Below are 27,755 nucleotides of genomic sequence, written 5' to 3' on the forward strand. Positions count from 1 at the left end.
TGTTGGATTCATGGAGAGATTGAGCTGGCAGTGAGAAGTGGCAGTATTCTTCAGTTTTGAATGATAGGCTGAGCTAAATCATTTGTCAACCTACATAGCACAAATGTTTTACCAAATAATAGCCATCTAAAATTCTTTATATCAAATCACAATGGGTTTGTTAAGATATGTGTAATCTTAAACCAGGTCAATATTCTTTCCAGTTGGGGTGATAGAAATATGAGTTCCAAAATTCAATTTGAGATACAGGTATATAATGAATATAACAAGAGGAAGGTTTAAACCAGTATTAATTCTTTGATGAGTTAAACTACTGTGAAATATTCGTATCATTTTACAGATATATTGGACAAATCATTTTAGAATGAATAAACTGTAAATCTTCTTATGTTCTAATTTAATTATTAAGTTAATAGGGATGACGGAACTTCTGATTTATCCATAGCCACCTTTGTTGATTTTTAAAATAATAGTCAAAGAATTTTAAAACAATAATAGCGTACTTAAAAGATATACTCAATATGACCTTGACCTTTTGACCTTGCATAATATTTAATGTTTTAGAACAAACTTCAGAACAGGTATCATGAAATACATTTGCTTGATTATTATATCAAGGTTTTATGCACATTATAAATTTATTAAAGGATTTCAAAACCTTTAGAACTATGAAGTTCTTTCATCAATAAACTCTATGGGCAGTACATCCCTCTGAAATAAGTTACTGGTATGTTTTTCTATTTATTCTATTCAGTGTTTACACAAGGAATGTCAAAGTAAATTTCATAACAAGTCTGGTTACTAGGCAATACTGAACAACATTATTGTATCATCACTAAAAGATTTCGAAATAGTAATTTTATCTGTCAAATTTGTTAACCAAACTGTACAAAGCAACTAAAGAAATATTACACCAAGGAATATTCAAAAGATTAAACAACATTTAAATCAGTTGTTTTCTTCGATCATTAGTGAATACAGGGAATATTATCATAATTTGACAGGATGAAAAAGCTAGCTGTATTTCTGTTGGCCTACTTTCACACTAGAAATCAATAAATATTCATCTGAGCATGACTCCATTGTAATTTTCTTCAGAATTACATTCTATTCATGTTTCAACAAATATGTTTGATGGAAAAAAAAATTCAAGATATCAAAATCAATTAATTTTTTGCACTAAATCACATGTAATTACAAAGAAAACAAACTATTTCTGCGAGACACTGTTATATATCCTTAACCAAGCAATATTTCCACTATTGAGTGTTTCAGGAGGAAAGAAACCCTAATCAAGGAAATGTTTTTCACTACAGCAAATAAATACTGGGTAGGCTAGCGGGTAAGTTCAACATCTTTCATTCATGGAAATTGATTATTTTCTGTTAAGTTTAGTAGGCTAGAGTAGAGCTTAAGCTATACATGTACTTAAAAGGCAGAAGGAAGTCTATCGACTTTTGAACTCTTGGCTGTAATTCATGTTTACCAAATCTATTCCCTCATGTTGTTAAGATAAAATGTTGACTATTATAACTTTTTGATTGTATCTAACATAGACATAATATTTCTTGGAAATTAAACAGAAATCTTTTGTACTTGTGAAAGTAAGGTTGTTTTTTATATGTCTTGCTGATTCTTGAAGCTATACATTATAGCAATTCACACCAAAACTAGCATAAAATATTACCTTAAAGTTTGAACCTATTTATTGGTCAGCAGGTATATTGGTTACTGGGTATATTGAGTAATAAATGTATAGATAAATCTATTTGTTAAACATAAAAAGGTATCTAAAGAGTATACAATGTATTTTTATTGATTAATACACCATATCCCAATACAGTGAGCAAAAGGAAATACAATTAGAAAAATTGTTAAACATGATATATTTTCTTTGGTGAACTTGGAGGGGTGGGTATAAAAATTGTAAAAGAAATAAAAAAAACTCCTTATTTTGTTAATGAAAGTAATTATAAAAAATTTGAATCAAACGTGACAGCAAAGGGGAGTTAACTCACAGAAGGAAAAAGCTATATATTTGCACCCACACACCACTAGCATACAAGTGTGCCCGACCAACATGTACACAAACACACCATCACCCCTTGCTCACATCAGTAAAGGTTATACCTGGGACATCATTTTGTAATAGTCCCTTTGTCTCTGTTCGTCTAAAGATTTTCTTTGCTCTTCATACTGACCGAGAGGTAGCCCCACTTCTGGGCTCACCAAGCGATAGAACACCCCACGTCTCGGAGTCGTCTACAGCAAACAACACAACTTTTGTCAACAATTATTGAATTGACATTTATAAATGTTAAAAAAAAATTGAATTCTTGATTGTGGTAACATAAGTCAACCTGAAAAAGTATAAGTCTTCCGAAGGAAAATATAATTAATGCTTCCAAAAGTAGTTGTTAATACACTTTAAAACTGTTCCTTATCCATTTGTAATTTCAAATTACAGACTGCTTATTGTTAAGTTGGTGTAAGTTTGTAAGTTTATAAAGGATCAAAACTAAGGAATTCAAATGTTTATGTTCAATTACATCTGGCTTCAGTACAGAACCGTAGTGAGTTTGGTACCTTGTAGGAGTTTGAGTCCAACTTAACTGTGATACATTTAATTATAAACCATTTTCACTCTTCTAATACCCTTAATTAAATCATATCAGTTCTACACACTCATAAGTGACACCCTTGATAATCATTCACATTAAAAACTTATGTCAATAGCTACCAGATTTTGGCCATTGATTAATGGAAAGTCGTGACTCTGAATATTTCTTTATAAAAATGATTAACTTAGTCAACATTTTCGATGAAATGTTTGACTGGAAAAACATAGTTATCCATCACAGAAACTTAATGTCCGAGTGGTCATAATCTTTGATAAAACAACTAGAAGTTTTCAATTTGCTATAGCTCAATCAGCCAAGTACACATTGCATCTGAGGAATTCTACTTTCAATAGGTCAAAATTTTTTACTTAAACCCCTACAGTTTAATCAAGGTTAGACATATTTGTTTATGAAATGTTAAGTTTGATCTATATAACATATTGATATTACCTTTTAAATGAAATGCTGTAATGTTACCATCGTAGAATAGTTTATGGAAGAGGACACTCCTAAGTTGTTTAACTTAATATGTCCAATTCCATTTGATTTTTTTCAAGCATAATATGTTTAACCTAAACAATGAAGTGTGTGTTGCTATCACCTGTACATACCTGTGTACATCTGTATCTTCACTATGATTGGATACGGTAACTATGTAAAACACAGCCTCAGACGATTGTATAAACAAACACATTAGATACCTGAGGATTCCTCTCACTTCAACAGGACAACACTATGTCAATACAGCGCGTGTTTGATTAAAGAATGCTTCGGTGTTTGAGTTTGTAACAAAAACATACATTATTAATGACATTTTGCAATGAGCCGTGACTTTCTGCAACTAGACCTGACAAAATAGATATCCAAATAGGTTTATTGCTAATCAATAAAACGACCTAAGACTCCATCACTTCATGGAACTATAAAAACATATCATGCAATGAAACAAAAAAGTATTTTCATCGTCACATTTTGTTGTTTTTTCACCTCTGTAAGAAGATGGTACCTTCTTTACAAGCTGAAAGTTTTCATTGATTCTATTGTTTTGCATCATCATATTACTCAAAGCTAAAATATAAAGTCCAAATGGAAAATATATTATAAACCAATATCAATCCTTCATGGATTAATTTGTGTCTCCCTTCCATGATAAATTTTGTGACTTTTTTTTTGTAAAGTCAGACAAAAATCATGACATTGTATCAAATTTTCTTCATATGGAATAAAATATATATTTTGATGACTGCTGAAAAGTTTCATTGATATTCAATGGCAAAATGAGAAACATGAAAGTTTCAAGGCAATGGAGGGATGTACATGAGAAAATCTGAGAGAATTGTATCAGTTTTGACAGGGTGAAGAAAGATACACAATATACTGTGAAAAATTAATAATTGTGAGATAAACATAATACAAAAGGTACAGAAATGGAAACAAAGGGAATGAAATAAGAAAAATATAACCATCATGTTATGTGAGAAAGAGTGATAGAAAAAGGTGTGATGCTTGTATTAGGAATTGGAAGGCTAGGATAACTGTAAACAGGTTGAAGGAACGTATCAAAAGGTCTGGAGTGCAATCAATAAACATATCCTCCATGGTGTGCTTTGTCACTGATTCAGGGCTAGTACTTTTCATTTAGATAAGATTTGCTTTTCCGAATTAAATTTTGATTTAGAATAAATGCTTTCTATATGATGTTCTACCGTTAATTCAAAGCCAAACACAAACTCCAATATGTCATCTATTCTATCCATAATTAGTTTTTCAAAATTCAAACCGTTACTGTTAAGGATGAGTTTCACAAAACTGTCAGAAAACACAAGAAATTTAGAACGGAAGATTAAAGAAAAGCAGTGAAATTGAAACAAGGCTTTTGATTGGTTGTTCTACCTGAACACTTTGTGGCTGTGATGGGGATGATCTGTAATGTTGCTGTTCATTGCCTGTATGTCGTGATGAAGGATGGGGGTCATGATAGCCTTCCTGCTGTGTGCCAATACAAAAACAACAAATAGTTAAAATAGTAGTCAACAAGTTGCTCTAAACTTTTAAATGTTGAAAAAGAAAATTTACATTTTAATTTTGTATGAATTAGAAAATATCTTGACTGCAGTGTAAAGTGACGTGTTAACAATGTTATATTTTCTGACAGAAGAAATAAATTCTAATTAAAACAAGCTCTTTAAGGCCACCTGCTTAATCTTAAAGAAAAATTGGATCAATTTTATGCATTAGAGGGTTTTAAAGCACCTAGTTGTTTTTCTAGTCATTTTACTCTGAAATCAAATTTTTAAAATATTGATAATTTCTTTAAATTACTCAATGGTAAATAATTCAACACCGTCTCCTTCCAGAAAGTAAAGATCCTGAAAACTATACATCTGTCATTTGGACTTTCATGCTATGAAAGAATTGCTACTGGAAAATATGAAAACAGAGAGAGCAAGGCTACAATAGCAATGCCTTGAATACCTACCACTGACATTACTATATAAACATTGCCTTGGTTTTAACAACTCACATCCATAACGATGGACCTGAAGCTGCCAAAGATTCTTATACTTCATATCCATAACAATGGAAGCAGGCGTTTCCAAAGACTCTTGATACCTTACACCCATAATGAGGTACGAGAGTTTACGAAGACTCCAAGACCTTACACCCATGAAAATGGGACCATCAAAAATCTAAGATGGCCTACACCCATAAAGATGGGCCCTTCAAAAAATCTAAGACCTTATACCCATAATGGTGGGCCCTTCAAAGAAACTAAGTCCTTACATCTACAATGGTGAGCCCATCGAAGAATCTGAGTCCGTACACCCATAACAATGGGACCGTCTAAAATCTAAGACCTTCCCCCCATAATGGTGGGCCCTTCAAAGAAACTAAGTCCTTATACCTATAATGATGGGACCTTGAAACACTCTTGACCTTAAATCCATGATGATGAGAGGTTGAGTTGTCAAAGAATTTAAGACTTCACATCTGCCACAATGAGTATTTGAGTTGCCTAAGCCTTGTCCATTCCACAGCCAGGATATGGAACCTGGAGCTTGTTCAGATGGGTGTATCATTGGCTGATGTACAGATTGAGGTTCAGTTGGTTCATGACTGACAACAGCTTTGAGTTTTACATCAGGATAAATCTATGGGCAACTGGAAATGACATTTTGTAAATCTATCTGTGACTTATCCTGAGCCTGAGTTAAGTGTGTCTCTGTGTAACTGCTGCAGCATATGTCATATAGATCTATATGTTATGTCATTGATGTCTTTAGGTTACGAAAGCAAGATGTGTAACAAAGGGTCTTATCTCAGCTCATGTAAAGTAGAGAGTCCAACCAATTTTCTGTCTGTACATACAATGTTTGCTAGTTCCAACAAATTTTCTCAGTGAAATTTATGAGATTTTGGTCAAAATCTGGGGTTCAAATCATTGTTGAAAAAATGTTTTTTGAAAAAGGATACAATAAATAATCCCTTTTTATGTATTTTTTACTATATTAAAATGGACATCTTAAACAAATGGAACTCTTCTTTGTTAGAGATACAAAACAGAACACTTGGACTCTACATTAAGTTATAGATTGACTGCTATTCATACTGCAGGTTCCAGATTGTCATGAATTACTACCCATACACATGTGTGTGTGTGTACTTTGTGTTTTTCACCACATGATGATTAACTTGAATTCATTCATATAAGAGTTCTAATGAAAATATTTCATTTTAGGATTTCCTTGAATATTGTCTTATAACACTAATGTCAAATTTGCCACAAGAGATTCAATATATAATCCCCAGCAGTTTTTATCTGTAGGCTGTCAGACTGTGTCAGATAAAAAAGGGATATTTCAAACTCATGGGGAAGTTTTAACTTACCATTGATTTAAGCTTATACACACAGTGTAGAAAGATATGATTTTAATGCGGATCTAAAAACACAGACCAGGGTAGACTCGGTGCACATTAAACAACATCACAATCCAGGCAAGACCAAATGTCAAAGCCAACCACTACCTCATACTATATATATACGCTGTAAAAACATTTTAATTAAGATATATCAGCCTAAATCATTATTAACCATACACCATATTAAAACTTCACACAATTATCTTCCTTAATTGGGTCCTCTAAAACAAATATGTATTGTAAGCAAATGACTATACAATTAATCAGGTCTTATTTAGGTGTCACTGTACTTGGTTGATTTCCTGCACACCTATGATCACCTACAACATTATTTTACCTGTGACATATCCAGATGTAATTTGGGCTAATTTCTATATTTGAGCCTTTGTAATCTAGCCAGGTCTAATCTGGGAGTGACACAAACCATCCAAATTAATTAAGACTTTAATCTAAACTTTCAGCTGCCCAATAAACAAGGATGAACTATCCATCGAACCTCTGCTTCACCTTTATATACAATCAAACATCTGTGGCTGCTATAGACAGTTTGTTACATAGTCAGGTAGCCTTCATAGACAGGTTGTCAATGTAAAGACATGCTTTTGGAGAATGGTTATATCAATAATTGTAAGCTTCTAAATATAGGATTGATATAGACAGGCACAAGTAGTTAGGTTTGATTAAACTGGTGGTCTCTAAAGCAGGTTTGACTGTAGTCATAGACAGGTGGTCTCTAAGGCAGGTTTGACTGTAGTCATAGACAGGTGGTCTCTAAGGCAGGTCTGACTGTAGTCATAGACAGGTGGTCTCTAAGGCAGGTTTGACTGTAGTCATAGACAGGTGGTCTCTAAGGCAGGTTTGACTGTAGTCATAGACAGGTGGTCTCTAAGGCAGGTCTGACTGTAGTCAAAGACAGCTGGTCTCTAAGGCAGGTTTGACTGTAGTCATAGACAGGTGGTCTCTAAGACAGGTCTGACTGTAGTCATAGACAGCTGGTCTCTAAGGCAGGTTTGACTGTAGTCATAGTCAGGTGTTCTCTTAGGCAGGTTTGACTGTAGTCATAGTCAGGTCCGTTCTAAGGAGGGTTTGATTGTAGTCATAGACAGGTGGTCTCTAAGGCAGGTTTGACTGTAGTCATAGACAGCTGGTCTCTAAGGCAGGTTTGACTGTATTTATAGACAGTGGTCTCTGAAGAGGTTTTTGTCTACAGTTATAGACAGGTGGTCTATAAACCATGTTTGCTTGTACATTAGATGTTTGCCTGATACTAGTAAAATCTGTTGGTATTTGGACAGGTAAAACATTTGAAGGTAGAAATCACTTACCAGCAGTACATATTCTATGACATGTCTGTTAATTATGTAATATACATTTTAAACCTAACATTCAATCAAACATCAATATTATTTTTAGTATAATGGGTTGCAATGTGACCTTGAGATTTAAACAAGATTTCAAAAAACTCTGCCCACCCTTAAAATCTTAAGTAAGACTGGTCCATATAATTTACCACTAATTAGTACCTATCAAAAAATTAAGAGTATCCTTAATTTACACAAATCGGGAGTGTATATATCGATGTATGTACATTATTGTACAATAAAATTGACCAGCACTGTTTTTCCTAGAATGTCATTCCTGTTCATGCTATATGAGTACTGCTTTACAATGTTCATCTATTTCCCTACTTAAGGACAAACTAAAGCTATTAAGTTTTATACACATGAAAATTTAAATAAATATAGACAGAAGAAATAAGTAACCACATTTCATATCTAGAAATCTGAAGGGACATACTCCAACCTTTTACTCACATTACACACAGATTATTAATGTAACAGGAAAGCAAATATTGTGCTTCCACAGGATAATTTCTGTGGCTTGGCCCTTTGTACACCACTCTAACGATATGTATGCTATTTACATCTAAAACCTGCCACATTTAATATACTTTAAACCTGATAAAGGATGTAACACAAAGAAATATGGCAATTATTGCATGAAATCAATAAATGAATGAATGAATGAATGAATGGGAAAAAAACAACTTTTATATCAATAAAAGTAAATACATGTACAACATCTAACACTTATTACATTATTATCTAAAAGTGGTTCTAGTTAAAGGTGGATATTGAGCAAAGCACAAATACTCATGTCTGCATTGCAAAGTAAATCTAGGGGTTAATGCACTATCAAAATAAAAAAAATCTAGGAGAAAGTAGCGATAATTACACAATTGTTAACCTTGAGGAGACCAAAGAGACCCTTTTATCTCTCTATTTGGTAGATAGTAGGGAGTGATTTTAAAATTATTCCCTGCAATACAAATAACATTGAAAAAATATGGAAAAATCAATTAGGTTTGTATACAAATACATGTACATGCAAAGAAATTCTTCAGAAGTGGAAGAGAGATAGTAATTATACATAGAACGAGACCAAAGAAGGAGTTATTCTGAGGGAAAAAAAGAAAAGATGTATTTATTGGTCTCTCCCAAGGAGATTATTTCTCTATAAGACCTGTGAGTGGCCAATCCTGTATAATGAGGGAGAACTGGTCCAATGTAATGGTTAATTTCTGACTACATTGATCAAGTTATATTAATAAAATGTCTAATGATAAGAAGAAAAAAAAAAAAGAAAATACCTTATACCAATCAGCAAGTAATGTTTTGGAAGCCAAAAGCATTTAAGTAGGTAAATTCTGAACTATTTTACTACTAGTAAGGTTAAAAGATGAATATGTCTAATATTCTATAGTTATTTTAGAATTAACCTTTTGTAAAAATTGATTATATTCCTTCTGACGCTGGCTGCCTAGAATTTCTTGTAATTGTTGGTGGCGATCATCACTATTGCTCAACACGCCTGTAGTGATCTGTAATCAAATCCATATTCAATGTCACACCAATGTGGATAAACAGAAATTGATCATGCCACCCGAGTTTGTACCAATGTGGATACACAGAAACTGATGATGCCACCCGAGTTTGTACCAATGTGGATACACAGAAACTGATGATGCCACCCGAGTTTGTACCAATGTAGATACACAGAAACTGATGATGCCACCCAAATTTGTACTAATGTAGATACACAGAAACTGATGATGCCACCCAAGTTTGTACTAATGTAAACACATAATTTGTAAAAAGAAAATGATGATATCACAGAAGTTTGTACCAATGTAAAAACACAGAAACTGATGATGTTTGATGATCATCGTTGAAGATATATGAGATCTTATCTCCATAAACTGATATATATGCATACATGTGCATTAAATAATTTCAAAAGAGTCTATTTTTGAACTGATAAAAAAAAATCTGAATCAATCCAAAAAGGAATGATAAAAAGGGGTCGGAGAAACTCTACCTTGCCGGAAACCTGCAATGTATACTTTATGAAATATAACTAATATGCCAAAGTAGATTTGAATATATTCATTCTACCATAATATGATTCAATTAATATGTAATCACATTAATATTTCAGATTGATTTTAATATATGTGTTTAAATTTTCTAGGCGGTTTCAAAGTCCACAAATTTTATTTGGTGGAAAATGAAATTATCCCAAAGTAGATGTCCTCTGCTGCTATATACACCTCTTAATAGTTGCTGAACTGTTATATTTAGGAGCACAATTAACAGACCAAGATTCTGATATACCATATATATGTATCCTGTAATAAGTCCAGGGGCCAATGAGTTTATGAACTTTGCCTCAAATTAGCTTATTGAATAATATTAATAAATATAAAATGTTGGACTTTTTTTAAATGTAAATGTTGTGAATGATTACAAAGCTCATTGTCTTTTTCATTCTGTTTTATTTAATAAAGAAATAAATGCTGAGTTGGTAAATTAATTATGACCATGCTTACAAAAAAAAACAAAAAGAAGTCTTTGGATTACCACATACATATTGATGTGTGTGTCATATGTCTAAGACCCATGAATTATAACCATTACAATTAAAGAATTGTGATTTGGTGTTTTTAACGGTTATTGGACAAGAGGTAACTGTATGTATATCTCATGCAATCCTCCATACAATTAAACATCAACAACAATGAGGTATCTTGATTGTCAAACCTTAGTGTTGAATTTTCAGTGGGTAAAAATGTATAGTGGGCTATTTGTTGTGCTTTTTTTTTTATAATACATGTAATTCAAAATACCAGCTATCAACATTTATACAATGAATTAGTGTTACAGGAAATTGCATATGTTGATCAAGACTTCATGGATGAAAAACAAATAAGATTTTGTTTTATTGTAATTATATTTGCATTATGATATGTGCCCTATAATATGTCGAAGGGAGCAGGGGGCAAAACATAATTTCACTCAAAGTAAAGGATTGACTTATTACTCTTTTAAAGATGTGAAAGAAACTAAAACACAATATCCCTAATACACAAATAATGTACATGTAGGCATATATATATCTATGCATACAATCTTACCTAATGGCTTATGAATAAAATGTTGAAATAATGACTGACTAAAAACCCTGAATATTTTAACTAAAACATGGAGTCCATATATTGTACCTCAACTGAACGTGTACTTCAGTGTTATACATGACACAGTCAACTTGTCACACATGATCGATTGATGGCGGTACTGATAGTGCTTCTGTCATTGGAGTACAAATGTGTCTTTCTTCTAGTTGTCAATGACAACAAATCAGCTCATATGGACGAACCAACGACCAATCTTACCAATATATATATACGTACAGGTGCGAGATTTAAACCCCCATCTCGATGTTACATAGAACCCTGTGTGAATGGTTGTCTTGTGCCATTTAATGTATATAGCTACCTACACATAAATAACAACAAGTTGTGGGATTTAGTCTTAGTATCGTATATAGGCTGGCACCATAAGAGCATGTCTACCTGAATCGGAAGGATCTATCATATTTCAAGACCTGTTTTAAAAAGATATCCATTAAATCGATTACATACCTTTAAGTGTTTTTAAATTCTATACACGCATAAGCTGTGAACATTGTTATCTACTGTATAGGTATAAATTAATGTTCCGTCAGGTTTCAAGTTCTTAAAAGATCAACTCATCTCAACACCAAGTACGGCAAAATGCTGTGTAAAACAATGCAGACATAAAGACTATAGCATTTTAATTTGAAACCTATCTTTAACATCAACAAAAGTATGCCTGCATATCCGAGATTCAACAGATAATTTACAGTTTATAACAGTAAGTATACTACACAGTCATATGAAGAATGATTTTAAACACGAATATTGACTTGTTAAAGCACTGAGGTCATGATTAATTGCAGACCTTTAGTTCCTGATACTGTTCTTATTACTGTTAGATAATAAAATATAAATCCTTTGGGAAATAGGTTCTCACTGTATACTGTATTTTATTCATTTTCAACAAATGGCTATAGAAAAAAAAACTTCATATCACCAGCTGAAACCTCTATAATTACATATTCTTACTGACTAGTACAGAGGTATATTCTCTTTAAATCATTCAAATGTAGCTTTAGATTTTATTTCTTATTTAGACGCTTCAGAAATGTTACTAGCTTTTATTTCACTTTTAGTATCTGTTGTTTAGCCAAAACTAATCAATAATTAATTATCAATAAGCAAAAAGTTAAAGGAATACAAGTAGATCAAAATGAAACCAGAACAAGTCTGCAGTATATCATGAAATGTATCATAATTATAGACATTTATGTCTACACCCAGTACTCCAGTGACCAAATCGATCATATTTTATATCAAATATATAAAGGTAAATTATCAAGGTAAATATGAAACTATCAATAACTATTTCACAAAAAAATATTTTTTTACATACACCCAGGTATATCTAAACAACTTGATTTATCAAACTTGACACCCTCGTATCATCTATGGTCCATTAGCAATTAGTATACTTATCAGAATAAATTGTATGTTTCTTAATTTGGTAAGTACTTTTAAGGGTAGATACATAAAAAGTATGAATATGAGTCAAGATTTTATCCCATTGCCTTTGGTAAAAAAAAAATAATAATATATAAATTATACCAAATATATTCTTTTCTTAAAGTTTTTCTACAGCTGGTATAATTGAACAATATTGATGTATATGTATAAGAATTTTTCTTTACTTAATTGCCTGTTTAAAAACAAATCAAGATCAATAAGAACCAGATAGACCTAACTAATATGGTACTATAGTAATACTTAGTGATTCTTGAAAGATACCCTGGGATACTTCAAATCAAATGGAGTATAGAACTTATTACAATTTTATTAAGTACATTGTATATATGTATTCACATATATATGTATGTAGCCGTGATTAGAATGGAAAATTCAGCCTTGGGCAGCTTGAAATCTTGCCAAGATCACAAAGGTATACTACCATAAACAGGACACATACCACAGGGTTAAGAAAAAAACTTCATTAACATGTACAAAATATTTCTCAACATGCTGGATATTTGTCACTTAAAATTTCAAATGCAGAAAAATCAACTCTCTGGGGGCAGGAACCTTCAAATCATTCTTGACACCTAGCTCTAAATAAAGCATTTGATATACACATTGCACAATTATACTAATACTGATACATTTTATTGGCATGTACCCAATACACAACAACGGGGTTAAGAAGAATTACCTTAGGAAGGAAACTAACTTAGAATACATATCTCAGCTTAGACTCTGAAATCCACCTAGAAATTTGAATATCTTACCACATTTTGTCCATGGTTAGGAGCAGACTGGCTGTTATATGTGTTGTAATTTGGTGGATAACTATTTCCAACAATTGCTGATGACATGGTGCTTCTGTATTACTGAAAAAAACAATGGACAATTGTGTCATCAATCATATCAACAACTTTGCTAAACAGGATTAGCTAAAGTAGGATTTGAAATAAGAACTTCCTGAAATTCAAGACTAATACTCAACAAGATCATGGGTTTTTTTTTTTCTACATTAGGCCTAATAGGATTTTTTTTTTTAAATTAATTAACACGCAGCATATCTTTGGTACTATACTACATTGTACATGTATGTACACATGGTAATTTGAGAAAATCATAGAAATGTTTATTTGGAACAGACTATTCTAACACATCTGGTACAAAAAAAGTGTTATTTCAAATTGTTTAATCAATCTATTACTGCATGGTTACCAAATTTTCCTGTGGTTGGATACCGATTCCATCTACAATTCAGTGACCGAGGCTTACCCAATTTGTATTTTAACCATCCGCTGATATAAGTGTAGTGTATGACCAGGAGATATATGACACTGGTTTTCAATAAGTAGTATTAAGTTGGCAAACACCATGAAATTAATCATCCATAGTAACATACATATATAATAAAATTTGAAAGTCTAGTCTGGGTCAATGCATTACTTTTCAGTTAAATTTTTTGAGAATGTTAAAATGTAATTAAAGTTATTACTTAAGATAAACTCTAGAGACACATAACTTTGCTGTTGGAAAAAAGTATTATAATGGTATAAAACCATTGTGCTAAGGAATAATTAAGTATTTTTTTCGTCATAGCTTGATTCACTATATGTATGTAAACCGTTGATGAAGAGGTCTCTTTTACCTATACATCCAACAGAATAACAAAATCAATATTTGACCATTCAAACTTAGTGCTACAAAAAAAGGGATTTATCACTTATGTATTGGAGTGTACACCTCCTTTACCAGGATCCAAACCGCTAGCTTTTAAAATGATCAATCATAATCAAACCTCTATAGGTATATATACCAGGTAGGCCACCCATACACCAAAAAGAGCTTTTAGGTGATATGTTAAGGTGCCATAGACCAGTATGTTACAAGTCAACAAACATGCATGAAGCCAATAGCCTGATTATATGCTGTACTGTGGTGAAAAGCTCTCAATTCAAAGTCAGATTAATCCACTTTCTTAAGGTTAAAGATTAAGATTATCAATATATTTCTAAGCCATCTATTTTGGAACAACAATTTTTAAATGATTCCTTAAAATGTGTCACAGTATTTTTCAATTTACCTCTTCTTAAATGTCATATTTGTTACCAACTTTAAATATGTAAGGAATTCCTGATGTGTTAAAACATAGCTACTCTTTTAACGAATCTCTTTAATTCAACTCTTTAAAATATAAAGAAAAGTTTGATTACTTAAGAGTTAGTTTCATATGTCAAATCTTATCAAATAGATACTGTAATTATTAAAGAAATAGCAATAAAATTCAAATTATTCTTGTTTTACTTAATATGCATGTTGTTCATTAAATACACATATATGTAAGTTGATTAAAATATACAAGCAAACTTTTGATTGCTATATTTTAAAAGGAGAGTTTTAAGTACACTAAATTTGTGTAGTTGAATCTATATAATATAAACCCAGATGTTAACTACAGAATCTTTACTGTATACTTCACTAAAATTGTATAGTTAGGACCTATTACTATATTACTTATCTCACAATTTTACTTAACATTGGAAATGGCATTAGAACAAGATTCTGGTGACAATAACAATGTTTTCTTATTATGAAGAATTTATATAAATTACCTGTATCTATGGTAGCGAATGTCAAATCCTATAACGGTCAGAATCCGCTTCCAATATTCTCAAAGACAATGTGGTTGACAGGTACAAAGATATGATCGCGTGGTTAGCAACACTCAAATCACAAATAAATCCTCCTCTCTGTTCCGACAAAAAGCACATACGTATACGTTAAATCACTTGAATAATGTTTTCGTTTATGATTACTTTTTTCCTTACAAGAGCTGTAACCCTAAAACAATCAAATTAATGCATATCCCTATGTAAACAAATACCCCGAGTGCTACTGTCCGCCATGTCAGTAAAGCACTGCTTGGTAAGAACTAAACAGGAAACCAACGCTAACGTTAGATATGGGTTAAAACTCCGGATTTTTAGAAAAGACGGTAGTTATATCCATAAACACAAAAGATGTTATCTTCGTTACAATATAAAAATATTCATCATATTTTCCAGTAGAAATTAGTTATATAAGGAAAATCTATTATTCTTCATAATATTTAGATATTAAATTTTCAATTTTAATTTTAGAATCGCTTCGTGACCTCCGGTTCAAAATAACGTCACGCATGCGCATAACTTCATAAATAAATGAGCGCCAGATTCGAGGGTTGCTGTTCAAAACACACTGCTTCATCAAATGCAGGCATCTATAATTTGAAGTAACTGTGTAAATCAGTATGCATATTAAGTCGGTCGTGATCGATGGCTTTAAGTCATATGCACAAAGGACAGAAGTCAGTGGTTTCGATCCCCTCTTCAACGCAATTACGGGTTTGAATGGAAGTGGAAAGTCGAACATTTTGGATTCAATTTGTTTTCTTCTTGGCATTACAAATTTGTCACATGTTAGTATTTCTGCATGACGGATACATTTTCCTGGTTCATATTCATGTCGCATATGCCGTGTAATTCCTTAAGTCTATTTTGCATGACAGAATGTGTGCATGGTATATATACGTGAAGTTATGATTCAAATGGTCAAAATCGCTAATAAAAGCTGATCAAGTCGTCCGATCTGTACTGGCTGTATGGATATTACGTGGTCAAGTTTAAAAAAATAGTTCATAGTTCATAGTATTCGACGTCCTTGTAAGCTTGTGGCTTCTGTCGACGCATCTTCATGGTTGTACACTCATTTGCAGGTTGCGCAGAGGACACGTATACAACTTTTATATATATACATTAGTAGCAAGAAGGTAAAAACTTTACTGGATGATTGACCCAATGCTTATTGAGCCTAGATTTAAAAGTATTAAGGGACGGGGAATCTACTACTGATGTGGGAAGTCGATTCCATGTATTTACAATCCTATTTTTAAAAGCTTGTCCCCTAATATTAGTGTTGTACCTAATCTTTTTAAGTTTTTTGGAATTCCCTCTAGTATTAAGGTTATCAAGTGTAGGTATTGCTTGTTAGTTAGATATGTCTAAATTGCTAATCAATTTATAGGTTTGAACCATGTCTGCTCTTAATCTCCTATATTCAAGTGATGGAAGTCCCAGATGACGCAGGCGTTCTGGATATGATAGATCTTTTAGTGATGGAACTAATTTAGTGGCCCTTCTCTGGATGTTTTCTAGTGACATTTTGTCTTTCTTTAACATAGGAGACCATGTAGTGATATTTGTTTCTAAATAGGGGCGTACTAGTGACTTGTAAAGGTTTAGAAACATTTCTACATTTATACAACTAAAGGTCTTGAATCAATATTAGGCCCAAATTTCTGTTTGCCTTTTTGATTACTGTGTTAACTTGCTCACTGAATTTTAGATTTTTGTCTACAAGTACACCGAGATCTCTTTCACATGTTACTAAATCTATTTCATGTCTAACACCTAGTTGTGTTGTTTCATATTTGTTTTCATTTTTTTCTCGGCCCAAGAATAAAGGAATAATTACCCTAAGTTTCAAATCTGACTTGATAAGTCGTGTTTAAAGGTCATTATTAATACCGACATAATTCAGATAGGTTTGGTAAAATTTACATCAGGATATAGAAAAAGAAAAAACTTTTTGGACTTTTAGCTTGCTGAAACTGAATAAGATTTTTGTGAACTGATCATTTGATATACATGTATGTACTGCAGGCCTAGGAGTACCACAAACTTTTAGCATTCATTTTGCCATGGATAGTCAAAATTATTAAAATTTTAGTTACAGGTACAGCCTTAGTGACGACTAAATTATTATAGATTTCATCTCGTCACATGGTCTTTGAATGTTTGAAATTATCGACAAATAGGAAGTTACAGGATAAGAGTAAAAAGTAAGATGGACAGATCTAGAAGATAGATAGAAGCAAGCGATGTATCAATCCTCCATCTTGTTAATTGTTATCTTAGTAATGTGGTGACATAGTTTTCCCCACTGTGATCTAAGAAAAGTAAATCCAAGGTTAAATGAGTTTTTACAATTTAAAACAATTTTTAGAGGAGCCAGACCAGGGTTCAAACCCAGAACCTCCAAGCACTAGTCGGATACCAATTGAGCTACCTGGTCGTCGATGTTTGACCCGGTCTAGTTCTGCTACACTTTTCCCTCCCTCTTGAAGTCTTTGACCCCAAAAAACCTAACAACTAACAATGCAGCCAGAACGGAGTTTGAACCCTGGACCTTGTCGGATGTGCATGCTCTACCAAGTTTTGCTACACAATTCTGAATTTGTATTCTTTTTAATGTGTGTCTACATCAGATTATTACTGGGATGAAATACCCTGATAACCATGTAATTATAATCAATTAGGAAATTAGTCAAGCTTTCATTTATGTAGGGGTTACCCTTTGATAAAAGGAGTTTAGTCAAGCTGCAGAATATTCTAGTGAGTGGTGTATGTGTGCCCCATTTGCTGCGTTGGCCTTTTTGGTATTCATTTCACTGGAGCTAATGCCACCTCATACATATATGGCCAATACAAATCACTTTCAAATCAAAACTTCAAATCTACAGATTTAGTAGTATAAGAAATGCCATGTATATTTTACTGAAATGATGCATTTTCTTACTTATTAGGTACGTGCAACAAATTTGCAAGAACTGGTGTACAAGAATGGTCAAGCTGGTATCACAAAGGCGACTGTCAGCATTACTTTTGACAACATGGACAAGAAACAGAGTCCTCTTGGATATGAACAATACAATGAGTTCACAGTCACAAGACAGGTAGACTCTTTTATTGCATTTTTGGCAGTGAAATATAGAAATTTATCAACTAATAAAACTTATATTTTCACTGCAGCTATGACCAATCAGAGCTAACCTTTGTATTCACCTCATTGAAACTTGCTCATTTTTCCAGTTGAAGAGGAGATAGATGTGATAGATTGGTTATTTTGCAGTATTTCTGAAATATTTTGGCTACTTTTTGACAAAATACTTACTTGACGTTAGTTATTCATGCACAGATTATCTGATAACTGAAGAAAATGCTTAAATTGCACTGATCTGTTCTTTCAAAATAGCAAGTTGACGTGGAGTAACATCACAAATGGATAACGTCATTACACTTTTTGACACTATTAATTTTTTCGATGTTTTCAATGTTATTTTTAAGCAAACGAAATGCAATAAAAAGAAAATTGAATCGATATTCTGTCATACTCATGAAATATATGTTATATTAAACAGGAAACCATTCAATATCCTCTATATATATATATATAGTGTACTATTTATATTTCAAAATTAAAATGATATGGTTAGTCCTATTTATTTATATGGAATTCAACCTGTTTTGAAATATTGACTCGTATATATAGTTACATTGATACTTGCTAAAAAAAATAATTTCTGCAGAATCTCTGCTTTAAATGACACTAAATTTTCACTATTCACTAGGTTGTAATTGGTGGCAGAAATAAATACCTCATCAATGGTAGCAATGCTAACAACACCCGTGTCCAGGACTTATTTAGGTCTGTCCAACTGAATGTGAACAACCCACACTTCCTCATCATGCAGGGACGGATAACAAAAGTCCTCAACATGAAACCACCAGAGGTATTTTTTATAAGAATATTTCATTAAATTTTATATTGCAGTCACTTGTGACATGTCACAGTATGAAATGATGCTGTGACATGTCACAGTATGAAATGATGCTATTAAGAAAATTCAATTATTTGATATACTTTTTCTTTTACTTCAAAATATCCAATTTTGATATCAAGAGTTTCCCATTTCTTGCATTGAATTTTAAAATAAATGCATCTAGGATACAAGACATTTTCTGTCTATAATAATGAGTACAATGCATTGTTTGTTTAAATATTTGTTAAGCAGTGAAATCTTTTCAATCTATCTTGATTAATCAAGCCTATGAAAATCATGCAATCAGACGTCCTGTCTAATCTGCCTAGGATGTTATATTAAACAATTCAAGTAAGTTATTTCCCCAAGTATATAATTCCATAGCTTTGTGTTTCTGGTGGGTTTATCACTCCATGGAGATTGAGAGGAATAATTATGATTGGTGTGGCTGAGTGATCATAATTTATGAATAACATACAAGAGGCCAGTTGGATCCTTTTCAGAGCTTTATGGTACAATTCCTTGTCTTAGAGCACAGTCCTTCGGTAGGGTTCAATTATAAGATCTACACCTGAGATGCCTTAGCTTGATGCTGTACCAAGTTTACAATTCCAGAAGCCAAACACCCATATAGTATGTTTTAGTCTGGAACTTGAGATGAGGAGTGAGTCTGGAAGAGGGCATATATTTACCATGGAAATAATATGGGTTGGACTAATAGAGTTTGTAATAACTGTCTTTGGGATTGAGATTGTATGTGTGTTTTTTGGGTTTTTTTTTTTACAGATTTTGTCCATGATTGAAGAGGCAGCAGGAACTAGATTGTATGAAAGTAAAAAGGAAGCTGCTCAGAAAACCATTGAGAAAAAAGATGCTAAATTAAGAGAAATAGATACGGTAATTCTATTATTTTATTTTGTTCCATACAAAATCTTAATTATACTTAATAATGTGCTCTTAAAATAAAGAGTGACCAAGTATCCCAGTGATTAAGTATAATAGAGAGGTATGTTACACAACCAATTTTGTTCAATTATGAAATTCATATATTGGTTGAAGTTACTGAATGAAACTTCTTATTAAATTTATGACATCATTCTGCATGAGATTTACATCAACATTCATAAAGTGTAATTATCTCCCCTTAACGTGCTGGGTACAGTGTCTGGTTAAGCCATTTGCTTAAATTCCTTCTTATTTTTGTGATTGATATGAATTGATTCTTTATAAGATAATCAGTTGTTTTATTCGTGTATTTGTTCAGATTTTGAAGGAAGACATTGCACCAACTCTCAGTAAGCTGAAGGAGGAACGGTCATCCTATTTGGAATATCAGAAGATAATTAGAGAATTGGAACATCTTAACAAACTCTACGTAGCATACCAGTTTGTCTGTGCTGAGGTAAATCAAGCTTTCATATTTAATGTTAGTTGTTTATCACATGGTTATTCTACCAACAGCAACAATGCTTTATGGGTTTTATCATACCAGTATAGGTACCATTCTGTCGGAGTGTCTGCAGTAGTGGTATAATTATTGGTCAAGTGTATCTTATCAAGTACTGAAGCAGTTTCTTTCAAACTTGACTTAATTCATTTCTGCTTTCATGCAATTCCTTTTCATACTTTTTTTGATGATTTTCTTGCTTAATTTTTTTTTTTTTTTTCTACTGGATTTCTGTCCCATAAATCTGTCTTGTCTCTTGTGAAACTGTTTTGAAAATGATTTTAAAGAATTGAAAGATTCCACTAAGGACTTTTCCAGTAAAAAAATCTACCCCACCCCAAGACAGCAGAAAAATAGAAATATGATTCTCAAAAATATCACTTCTACTTGCAGTGGATGTTGCTAACAATCCACTTTTATGCATGGTCCTTTATAGATGTGTGATGTTTTTTATAGGCTTTTAAAAACGGCTAGGCACCTATGTGAAATTGTGTCTTGGTAGACGTATCACATTTGTTCATAATTGGAATTGAAGAAAGGAAGAGTTCTGGAGAGTTCACAAAGCTTCCAAATAGCGATTGCTTTGTAAACATGATACAGCCCATTTACACACCTCAAGTGAACTGCATTTATAAATTCGATAATGATTAATAAAGGAGACTAGATTTATTCTGGAACATGCTTATTTGAATTTGATGCTACAGTTTTCGAAAATATTGCCTTCAGGAATTATTTCTCAGTTGCTACATATGCAATGTTGGGAATAATCTTTATTGTGGTCACTTTAGGAGGTGAGAGGGAGCTGCAAATGACAAAAACACTGATTTTCTCCAGAGTAAAGAGATTGAACCACTTACTTAGAACAAGGATATTCCAAAGTAGAGAGTGACAAGTAGTAGTTTCTTGTCTGTGATCTGTATGTGGGTTACATATAGAGGTCATTCCAGGTGATTTAAATTCTAATGAAAACTCACATGGCCGGAGAGGTGACCCTCATACCGTTTCACGTCCCATTGAGAAATCAAATGCCGACTGCCTAGGTGAAAGGCAAGTGTGTTACCACTTTTCCACCTGACCAGCCATGAAATGAATTCCATATCCAATGTGTTGTTTAAAGCAAGAAACAAAATACAAGATGTATAAAGTATTAACATTTTTGTCATGAATTAATCTCTTTCTCTAGCCATTACAAATAAGCCGATTTTTTATCTGAACTAAAACAAAGGTGTTTATATTTCCAGGAAAGGAAAAAGAAATCAGCAGAAGACCTGTTACAGATGCAGGAAGGCATCAAGGCCCTGAAGGACAGAATGGTGGAGGTGATTAACAAAGATTTATAATTCAAGGAACCTCTCATATAAAATTCTTGAGGATATTTTTTTAATAGAATAAATATGGCTACTTTTGCATAACTGGTTGAAATGACAGGCATAGATTGGTTGGTCTCAAAATATACACTATGGATGTAGTTTTTAGGTCAGCTGAGACGAAGTCTCAAGTGACCTATTCTAATCGCTTTTTGTCTGTCGTGTGTCCGTAAACAATTTACATTTTTGACTTCTTCTCCAAAACTGCTGAACCAAATTCAATGAAATTTGGCAGGAAGCTTCTATAGGTAAGGGTCAACCAAAATTGTGAATATTCTTCTCTTCTCTCAGATATGGTGGAATCAAACACTCTTCATATATGGAAGGGTCTTAAGGTGCTTTACCAAAATTGTGAATTTCATGACCCTGGGGTCTCCAAGTTTGCCCCTAGGGAGGGGGTAAACTTTACAATAGTTTATATAGGGAAATGACAGTTTTGACTATTATTTGTTCCTGGATTTGTATTGGAATTCATTCTTATTTGGTTAACCTTATCAGCTTGGGATGGCAGTTTGATGGTATGCACATGTTGGCCCTGACTGACCCACAGGGGCTGATGGGCAGGGCTGAAAAGGGTCAAATTGACTGAAATTTCTAAATCTTCTTCTCAAGACCTAAATAAGGTAGAATCAAATACTTTTCATAGATGGAAGGGTCTTAAGGTGGTTTACCAAAATTGTGAATTTCATGATCCTGGAGTCTCATGTTTGCCCCTGGGGAGGGGGTAAACTTTACTATAGTTTATATATGGAAATCACATTTTTGACTATGATTTGTTGGATTTCTGGATTTCATTCTAACTTTGTTAACATTATCAGCTTGGGATGACAGCTTAATTGTATGTACATGTTGGCCCTGTCTGACCCCTTGACTGATTGATGGGGTCAAAAAGGGTCAATTAAATTAACTGAAATATTTAAAATCTCAGGTGACCGTTAAGGCCCATGGACCTATTGTTAATGTAGCAAAGTAGAAATAAAGTTCAAGTTTCTCAGGTTCATGTATGTTTATTGAATAAACAGGCAATGGACATCTACAAAACAAACAATACAAAATATAAGTCAATATGCAATATACAACATTAATACAATTGCATCTAAAGATTGAACATAATAACATGGACAATACATTATGTAGGAATTAAGATACAGTGTTAAATATCAATAGGTACGTAAGTACTACTAATAATATAGAACATAAATACCAAACAAATATAATTATTAAACAGAGTAAGAAGTGAACAAACACTAGTTCTTACAATATATAAACAGCAATACAAACATACCTGGTTTGGCGACAGAGCACGTGCACGAATTATCCACCCATTGATACCTGGTCCTCGCGTGAGTACATTATAATATTACACAGGTAAACGTCGACACTTATACAAACTGATGTGCACCAATTGGTTACATAAAATAAAACGACCAATGAAAAACTACTACAATCAACTCAATCCTACCTGCACGCTCGCGCTTTACACAAAAGAATAGCCCAAAGCCATTAACAGGTAAAACAAAATCTCAACAAGCATTGATAGCTTACATTTACTAACATTAAGAAACGAAAACTATATACGACATATACCATGTTAACTTGACGGAAATACATAAATCATCCACATGCCCACATTAATTTAAGTGACTTCTCAATAACCAAGAAGCCCAGAGACCCGATATTGGGCTTGTAGCATGCTAGCGTGAAGTATTACCAAGTTTGCTCTTAGAATGATAAAATTAATCAAATGAATAAACCTAGCCTACTCTGGTATTTGAATATAGTGGTTATCAGCTTAGCATCTTCATAAATGACCTAGACCAACTTCAAAGTTGCATTAAAAGCAGGTGAGCGACACAGGCTCATTGGGCTTCTTGTTTAGAATTTCTAATTCAATTAAGGTTTATAATGCAATATATTAAACTTGGAAACTGAACATTTTAGCTCACTGGTTACAATACTCATATCAAGTACATGTGCTGTTCTCAAATATTCCTGTCGGTAGCAATATCTTAAAACCTGTTTCTCCACAGATTGATGGCAAAGTTAAAGAATTGGATGGAGTTATTGATGCCCTACAGCGTAAGAGGGATGAGGAATCTGGTAGTGTGATGCAGAAGTTAGAGGAAAACCTAAATGAACAGAAGAAAGCAGAGGCTCTGGCACAAAGTGCTATTGACAACAAGAAGGAAGGACTGAAAGCAGAGCAAAAAAAGAGAAAAGAGCTCACTAAACACTCGGAGGATGTAGGTCATATTGTGTCTTCAATGACATAATAATATTCATCAGAAATCAATCTGGCTAAATCATAAGCATTATAAGAGCTTAAGTATCATGTCCATTCGGGTCAGATATTTCTGTATGCTGATATTATTAGAAATGATATTGACTGCATGTAATTATGAAAACATTTTGCTACAGGACAAAAAAACACTGCAGGCCAAAGAGAAGGAATGTGGTAAGGTGGACAGTACACTGGAGAAGCTACAGGAGCAGAGTAAGAGTGACCAGGAGGCTCATGTGGCAGCCCAGAAACACTATCAAGCTGCCACCTCTGGTCTGTCCAAAAACACGGACGGGGAGGATGCCAGTCTTAACGACCAACTCATGAGTAAGCATGTTTGTTCAGAGTTGACATCCCCACAACTGCTGTGGTCATATGAAGATGGCTGAGGTTAACAGAGCTTCAGTAGATCTGTGAGAGTATGTTTTTGTTTCCTAAAATGGAGATTCGACTCTTAGGTGTGATGAACAGCTACATATGTTAAAATACATTTTGACTCATTACATTTCTTGGAAATTTGTATTTGATTTCTGAAATTGAAGCTGGAAGACAACAGTGAACTGAAAGCCCTGTATTCTGTCCGCCAACGTCATTTTGATAAAAGTGTTCTGTTTGGGAAAATATATCCCTCTTTCTGTGTAATAGGGTACACAACAGAAAGCTGTGAATCACTACTAGAGGTATGACATTTTCTGGATATCTTGTACTGTCTGAGGAGGTTTGGCAGAATAAAGAAAAGTTTAAGGGCTCTGAGAGAGTTTGTCCATCAGCATTTTGTAACAGTTCCTGGAGATGATTTCAGAATCTAGAAGGCCAAATTTCTTGAATTTATCATCGTATAAATACAATGAAGTGCAAATGTGCAATTGGAGATTAAAAGGATCTGAAGGTCGCTATTACTAAAAATAAAGGGAAAGTTGTACGTCATAATAATATGAGGCCCTTACAGAAGGCCAAACTTTCTGAACAAAATTATGTTGATACACTCTCATATAGTATATGCAGATGTGGGTTTTATTGCATTTAGGTGGTCATCAATGGTCATGACATTCAAGGTCAAAGATCAGAGTTGATGTTGGTTTTTTTTTAAATAAATTGTTTGTGTGCAAAATATTTCATGAATCCCTCAGCTGATTTAATTTGTAGTTCACCATAGTACTATCACAATGCCAAAAACGCAGTCAGTGTATGACATATATTGTTATTTACATATTCGGATGTCGTGACTTTTTTTTACTATTATACTTGCATGTGATACTAAGTAAGCTTCAAGTAAAAGACTACTTTTAAATCTATTTCTTCATTTTTTTCAGCTGCCAAGAATGATATCAGTACAGCAGAGACCGAGACAAAGCAGGCTCAAATGAGGTAAATTCATCCAAAAAATATAGTATTTGTGTAGATTTTTTATGAATATGCATATGTTTGATATCCACTATTCTGTAAATGTATGTTTAATTTTATATAAAAGACTAATTGTCTACCGTCAAAAAGATAAGATATTAAAACAAGAAACAAACTTTACCTATACTTCCAGGGATTTTGCTGTAGGTTTCCAAATTCTAGCTTAATTTTCTCAATCAATAATGATGTTCTGGAAACCAGTAAAATATGGCTGTCAGAACAGTGATACTATCTCCCAACTTTACAGCGCTGCGCGCTGAAGTGTGTACGGTCAAAGTGTAACACAAGTACGACAGGTATTGGTACTACATTACTGTGTATCGACAGTACTCTAACAAAGTCGATCGCGCTGAGTAAGCGTTGATTTGATTGGTCGAACTGAATACACACACCTTTCTCAGCACTCGTGTGCACATGAGTAAACTTGCGAGAATGGCGGGTTATGAAAATGTTCTTCAAGTGAAATATTCAGTGACAAGTTTATAAATGAAGGTCCATATATGAATTTATCCTGCAACTGCCACCGCATTGTCGGAATACACCCACCGTATATATATTTTTGCTGTATATACGGCAGTGACGGAAAACAGCTGTATTTTGGAATCTTAGCACGTGCGTCAGTTCGACTGACCTACTTCAAAGTGAAACTACGTTTAAAAGACGAACATATTTCTGTGATATTTGACACCGTTTCACATAAAAATGATTATTTTTGATGATTATTTTCATGACTGTTGGAGGATAAATAGAATACATAGTCAGTGTTTTAAAATATAAGCTGTATTTCTGGCTCGGGACAGAAAGACAAAAGTGGCGATTTCTTTACCCTCGCCAAAATACAGCTTATATTTTAAGACACTGACCATGTATTCTTTATGTATATACTATACATACATATATGGAACGTCATCACCATCGTGCCAAGCCCCTGTGCTCCGGAACCCAGTTTTGTCTGATGTTTGACCCTTCCAAATTACATGTAAACTGAATCGCTATCGTGACCCAGATAGTTTAGCTTGTACACGAGGTGTGAAAGGAAGTGCAAATGCTATCTACCCTATACAATGGACTTTCCCACTCTCAAATCAGTGTATTGGGAAAATATATCCCCGAACTGAAGGGTCGACCTGGTCAGCTGGTGACAAAGTTCGAAGGGCTGGTTAGCTTGACGATCATCAATCAATACGTGCGTAATTTTCAAAATACACTGACTGTGTTGTCCATATTGAAAGAACATCTGCATAATAAACATTTAAATGTATAAATATTAGATATATTGTAAATTTAGCTGGTTAAACCTTGCAAGTTGCAGTTATACACATGTAGTTGTGAGCTTATACATGTAATGCAAATCACCTTGGTTACTTACATGTCTGACAAAAAAACAGGGAAACTATAGGTCTAGACGGTGTACACGACGGTACACATATAACGTACTACTTCAAACATGTACAATTCCAAGGGCCGTGTTTACACCAGAGGGAAAAGTGAAGATAAAAAAACGAGAAAAAACTGTTTATAATCTACATTCGGAAGGACTCTCATATTCAGCCATCAGTGATAAGACCGGTTTGTCTAATCAGGATGTCGCAAAATTATGAAGATTTTTTATGCGACTAAGTCTTTAGCGCCCATCGTCAAACGGAAACCACTGAAAAGTAAAAAGGTGACTCAAGATGTTATGGAATTCATCGAATTCAAAAAGAAATGTAAGCCAAGTATTTAAGATGCTCTGGATTTCCCTGCTTCGTTCATGTCTGGATTTTTCCGACAGTGTGGATATGTATAATCACGGAAGGTATCATATAAGTTGTTCATAACAACATGGCATATATATGTGTGTAACAACCCATGTGTTCAACGAGTACCAGATCTTTATTAAATGCTTAAAACTTAACGTAAAAGTTGTCGTTGTTTTGCATAGTCATGTAATTATATATAATCGCACACGTGTGTATACACAGCCACGGTCCTGGTACAGTACATACTCCGTGTTCGCCCCGCCCCTTTCGGCACAGAACCAATCAGGAAGGTCGATACATTGTTTCAAGCTTATCGGTTGGCGATTCAATACAATCAACAGTTGCTGTACTACTATTGAAAAAGTAC

The 27,755-nt window shown here is 33.4% G+C and overlaps 2 protein-coding genes and 1 long non-coding RNA gene across 35 annotated transcripts in view; 2 read left to right on the plus strand and 1 right to left on the minus strand.

Moving 5' to 3' along the window:
- Positions 1-15,425, minus strand: part of LOC117325482 (trichohyalin-like) — a 62,893-nt gene extending 47,468 nt beyond the window's left edge. For 22 of the 32 annotated variants that reach the window (XM_033881740.1, XM_033881738.1, XM_033881729.1 and 19 more), the window contains exons 1-4: positions 15,120-15,425; positions 13,281-13,382; positions 9,322-9,423; positions 4,515-4,610 (exon numbers count right to left, since the gene is read on the minus strand). In XM_033881740.1, the coding sequence (XP_033737631.1) occupies positions 4,515-4,610; positions 9,322-9,423; positions 13,281-13,367 (285 nt within the window). In that variant the 5' untranslated portion in view covers positions 13,368-13,382; positions 15,120-15,425. Of the gene's footprint in view, positions 1-2,130; positions 2,263-4,514; positions 4,611-9,321; positions 9,424-13,280; positions 13,383-15,119 lie in introns of all 32 variants that reach the window. The other 10 variants (XM_033881739.1, XM_033881735.1, XM_033881727.1 and 7 more) reach the window with 7 other exon arrangements.
- A 271-nt stretch (positions 15,426-15,696) lies between these two features.
- Positions 15,697-27,755, plus strand: part of LOC117325485 (structural maintenance of chromosomes protein 2-like) — a 32,656-nt gene continuing 20,597 nt past the window's right edge. The window contains exons 1-9 of one of the 2 annotated variants that reach the window (XM_033881741.1): positions 15,697-15,964; positions 18,131-18,280; positions 18,956-19,117; positions 19,934-20,044; positions 20,412-20,549; positions 21,836-21,913; positions 23,992-24,204; positions 24,380-24,569; positions 25,556-25,610. In XM_033881741.1, coding sequence (XP_033737632.1) covers positions 15,797-15,964; positions 18,131-18,280; positions 18,956-19,117; positions 19,934-20,044; positions 20,412-20,549; positions 21,836-21,913; positions 23,992-24,204; positions 24,380-24,569; positions 25,556-25,610 — 1,265 coding nt within the window. In that variant the 5' untranslated portion in view covers positions 15,697-15,796. The remainder of the gene's footprint in view (positions 15,965-18,130; positions 18,281-18,955; positions 19,118-19,933; positions 20,045-20,411; positions 20,550-21,835; positions 21,914-23,991; positions 24,205-24,379; positions 24,570-25,555; positions 25,611-27,755) is intronic. The other variant, XM_033881742.1, reaches the window with a different exon arrangement.
- Positions 26,454-27,550, plus strand: LOC117325487. The gene is made up of 2 exons (XR_004532273.1): positions 26,454-26,673; positions 27,230-27,550. It is a non-coding gene; the product is annotated as an uncharacterized LOC117325487 (long non-coding RNA).

Source organism: Pecten maximus, chromosome 4 (assembly GCF_902652985.1).
Source record: "Pecten maximus chromosome 4, xPecMax1.1, whole genome shotgun sequence".
Lineage (NCBI taxonomy): Eukaryota > Metazoa > Mollusca > Bivalvia > Pectinida > Pectinidae > Pecten > Pecten maximus.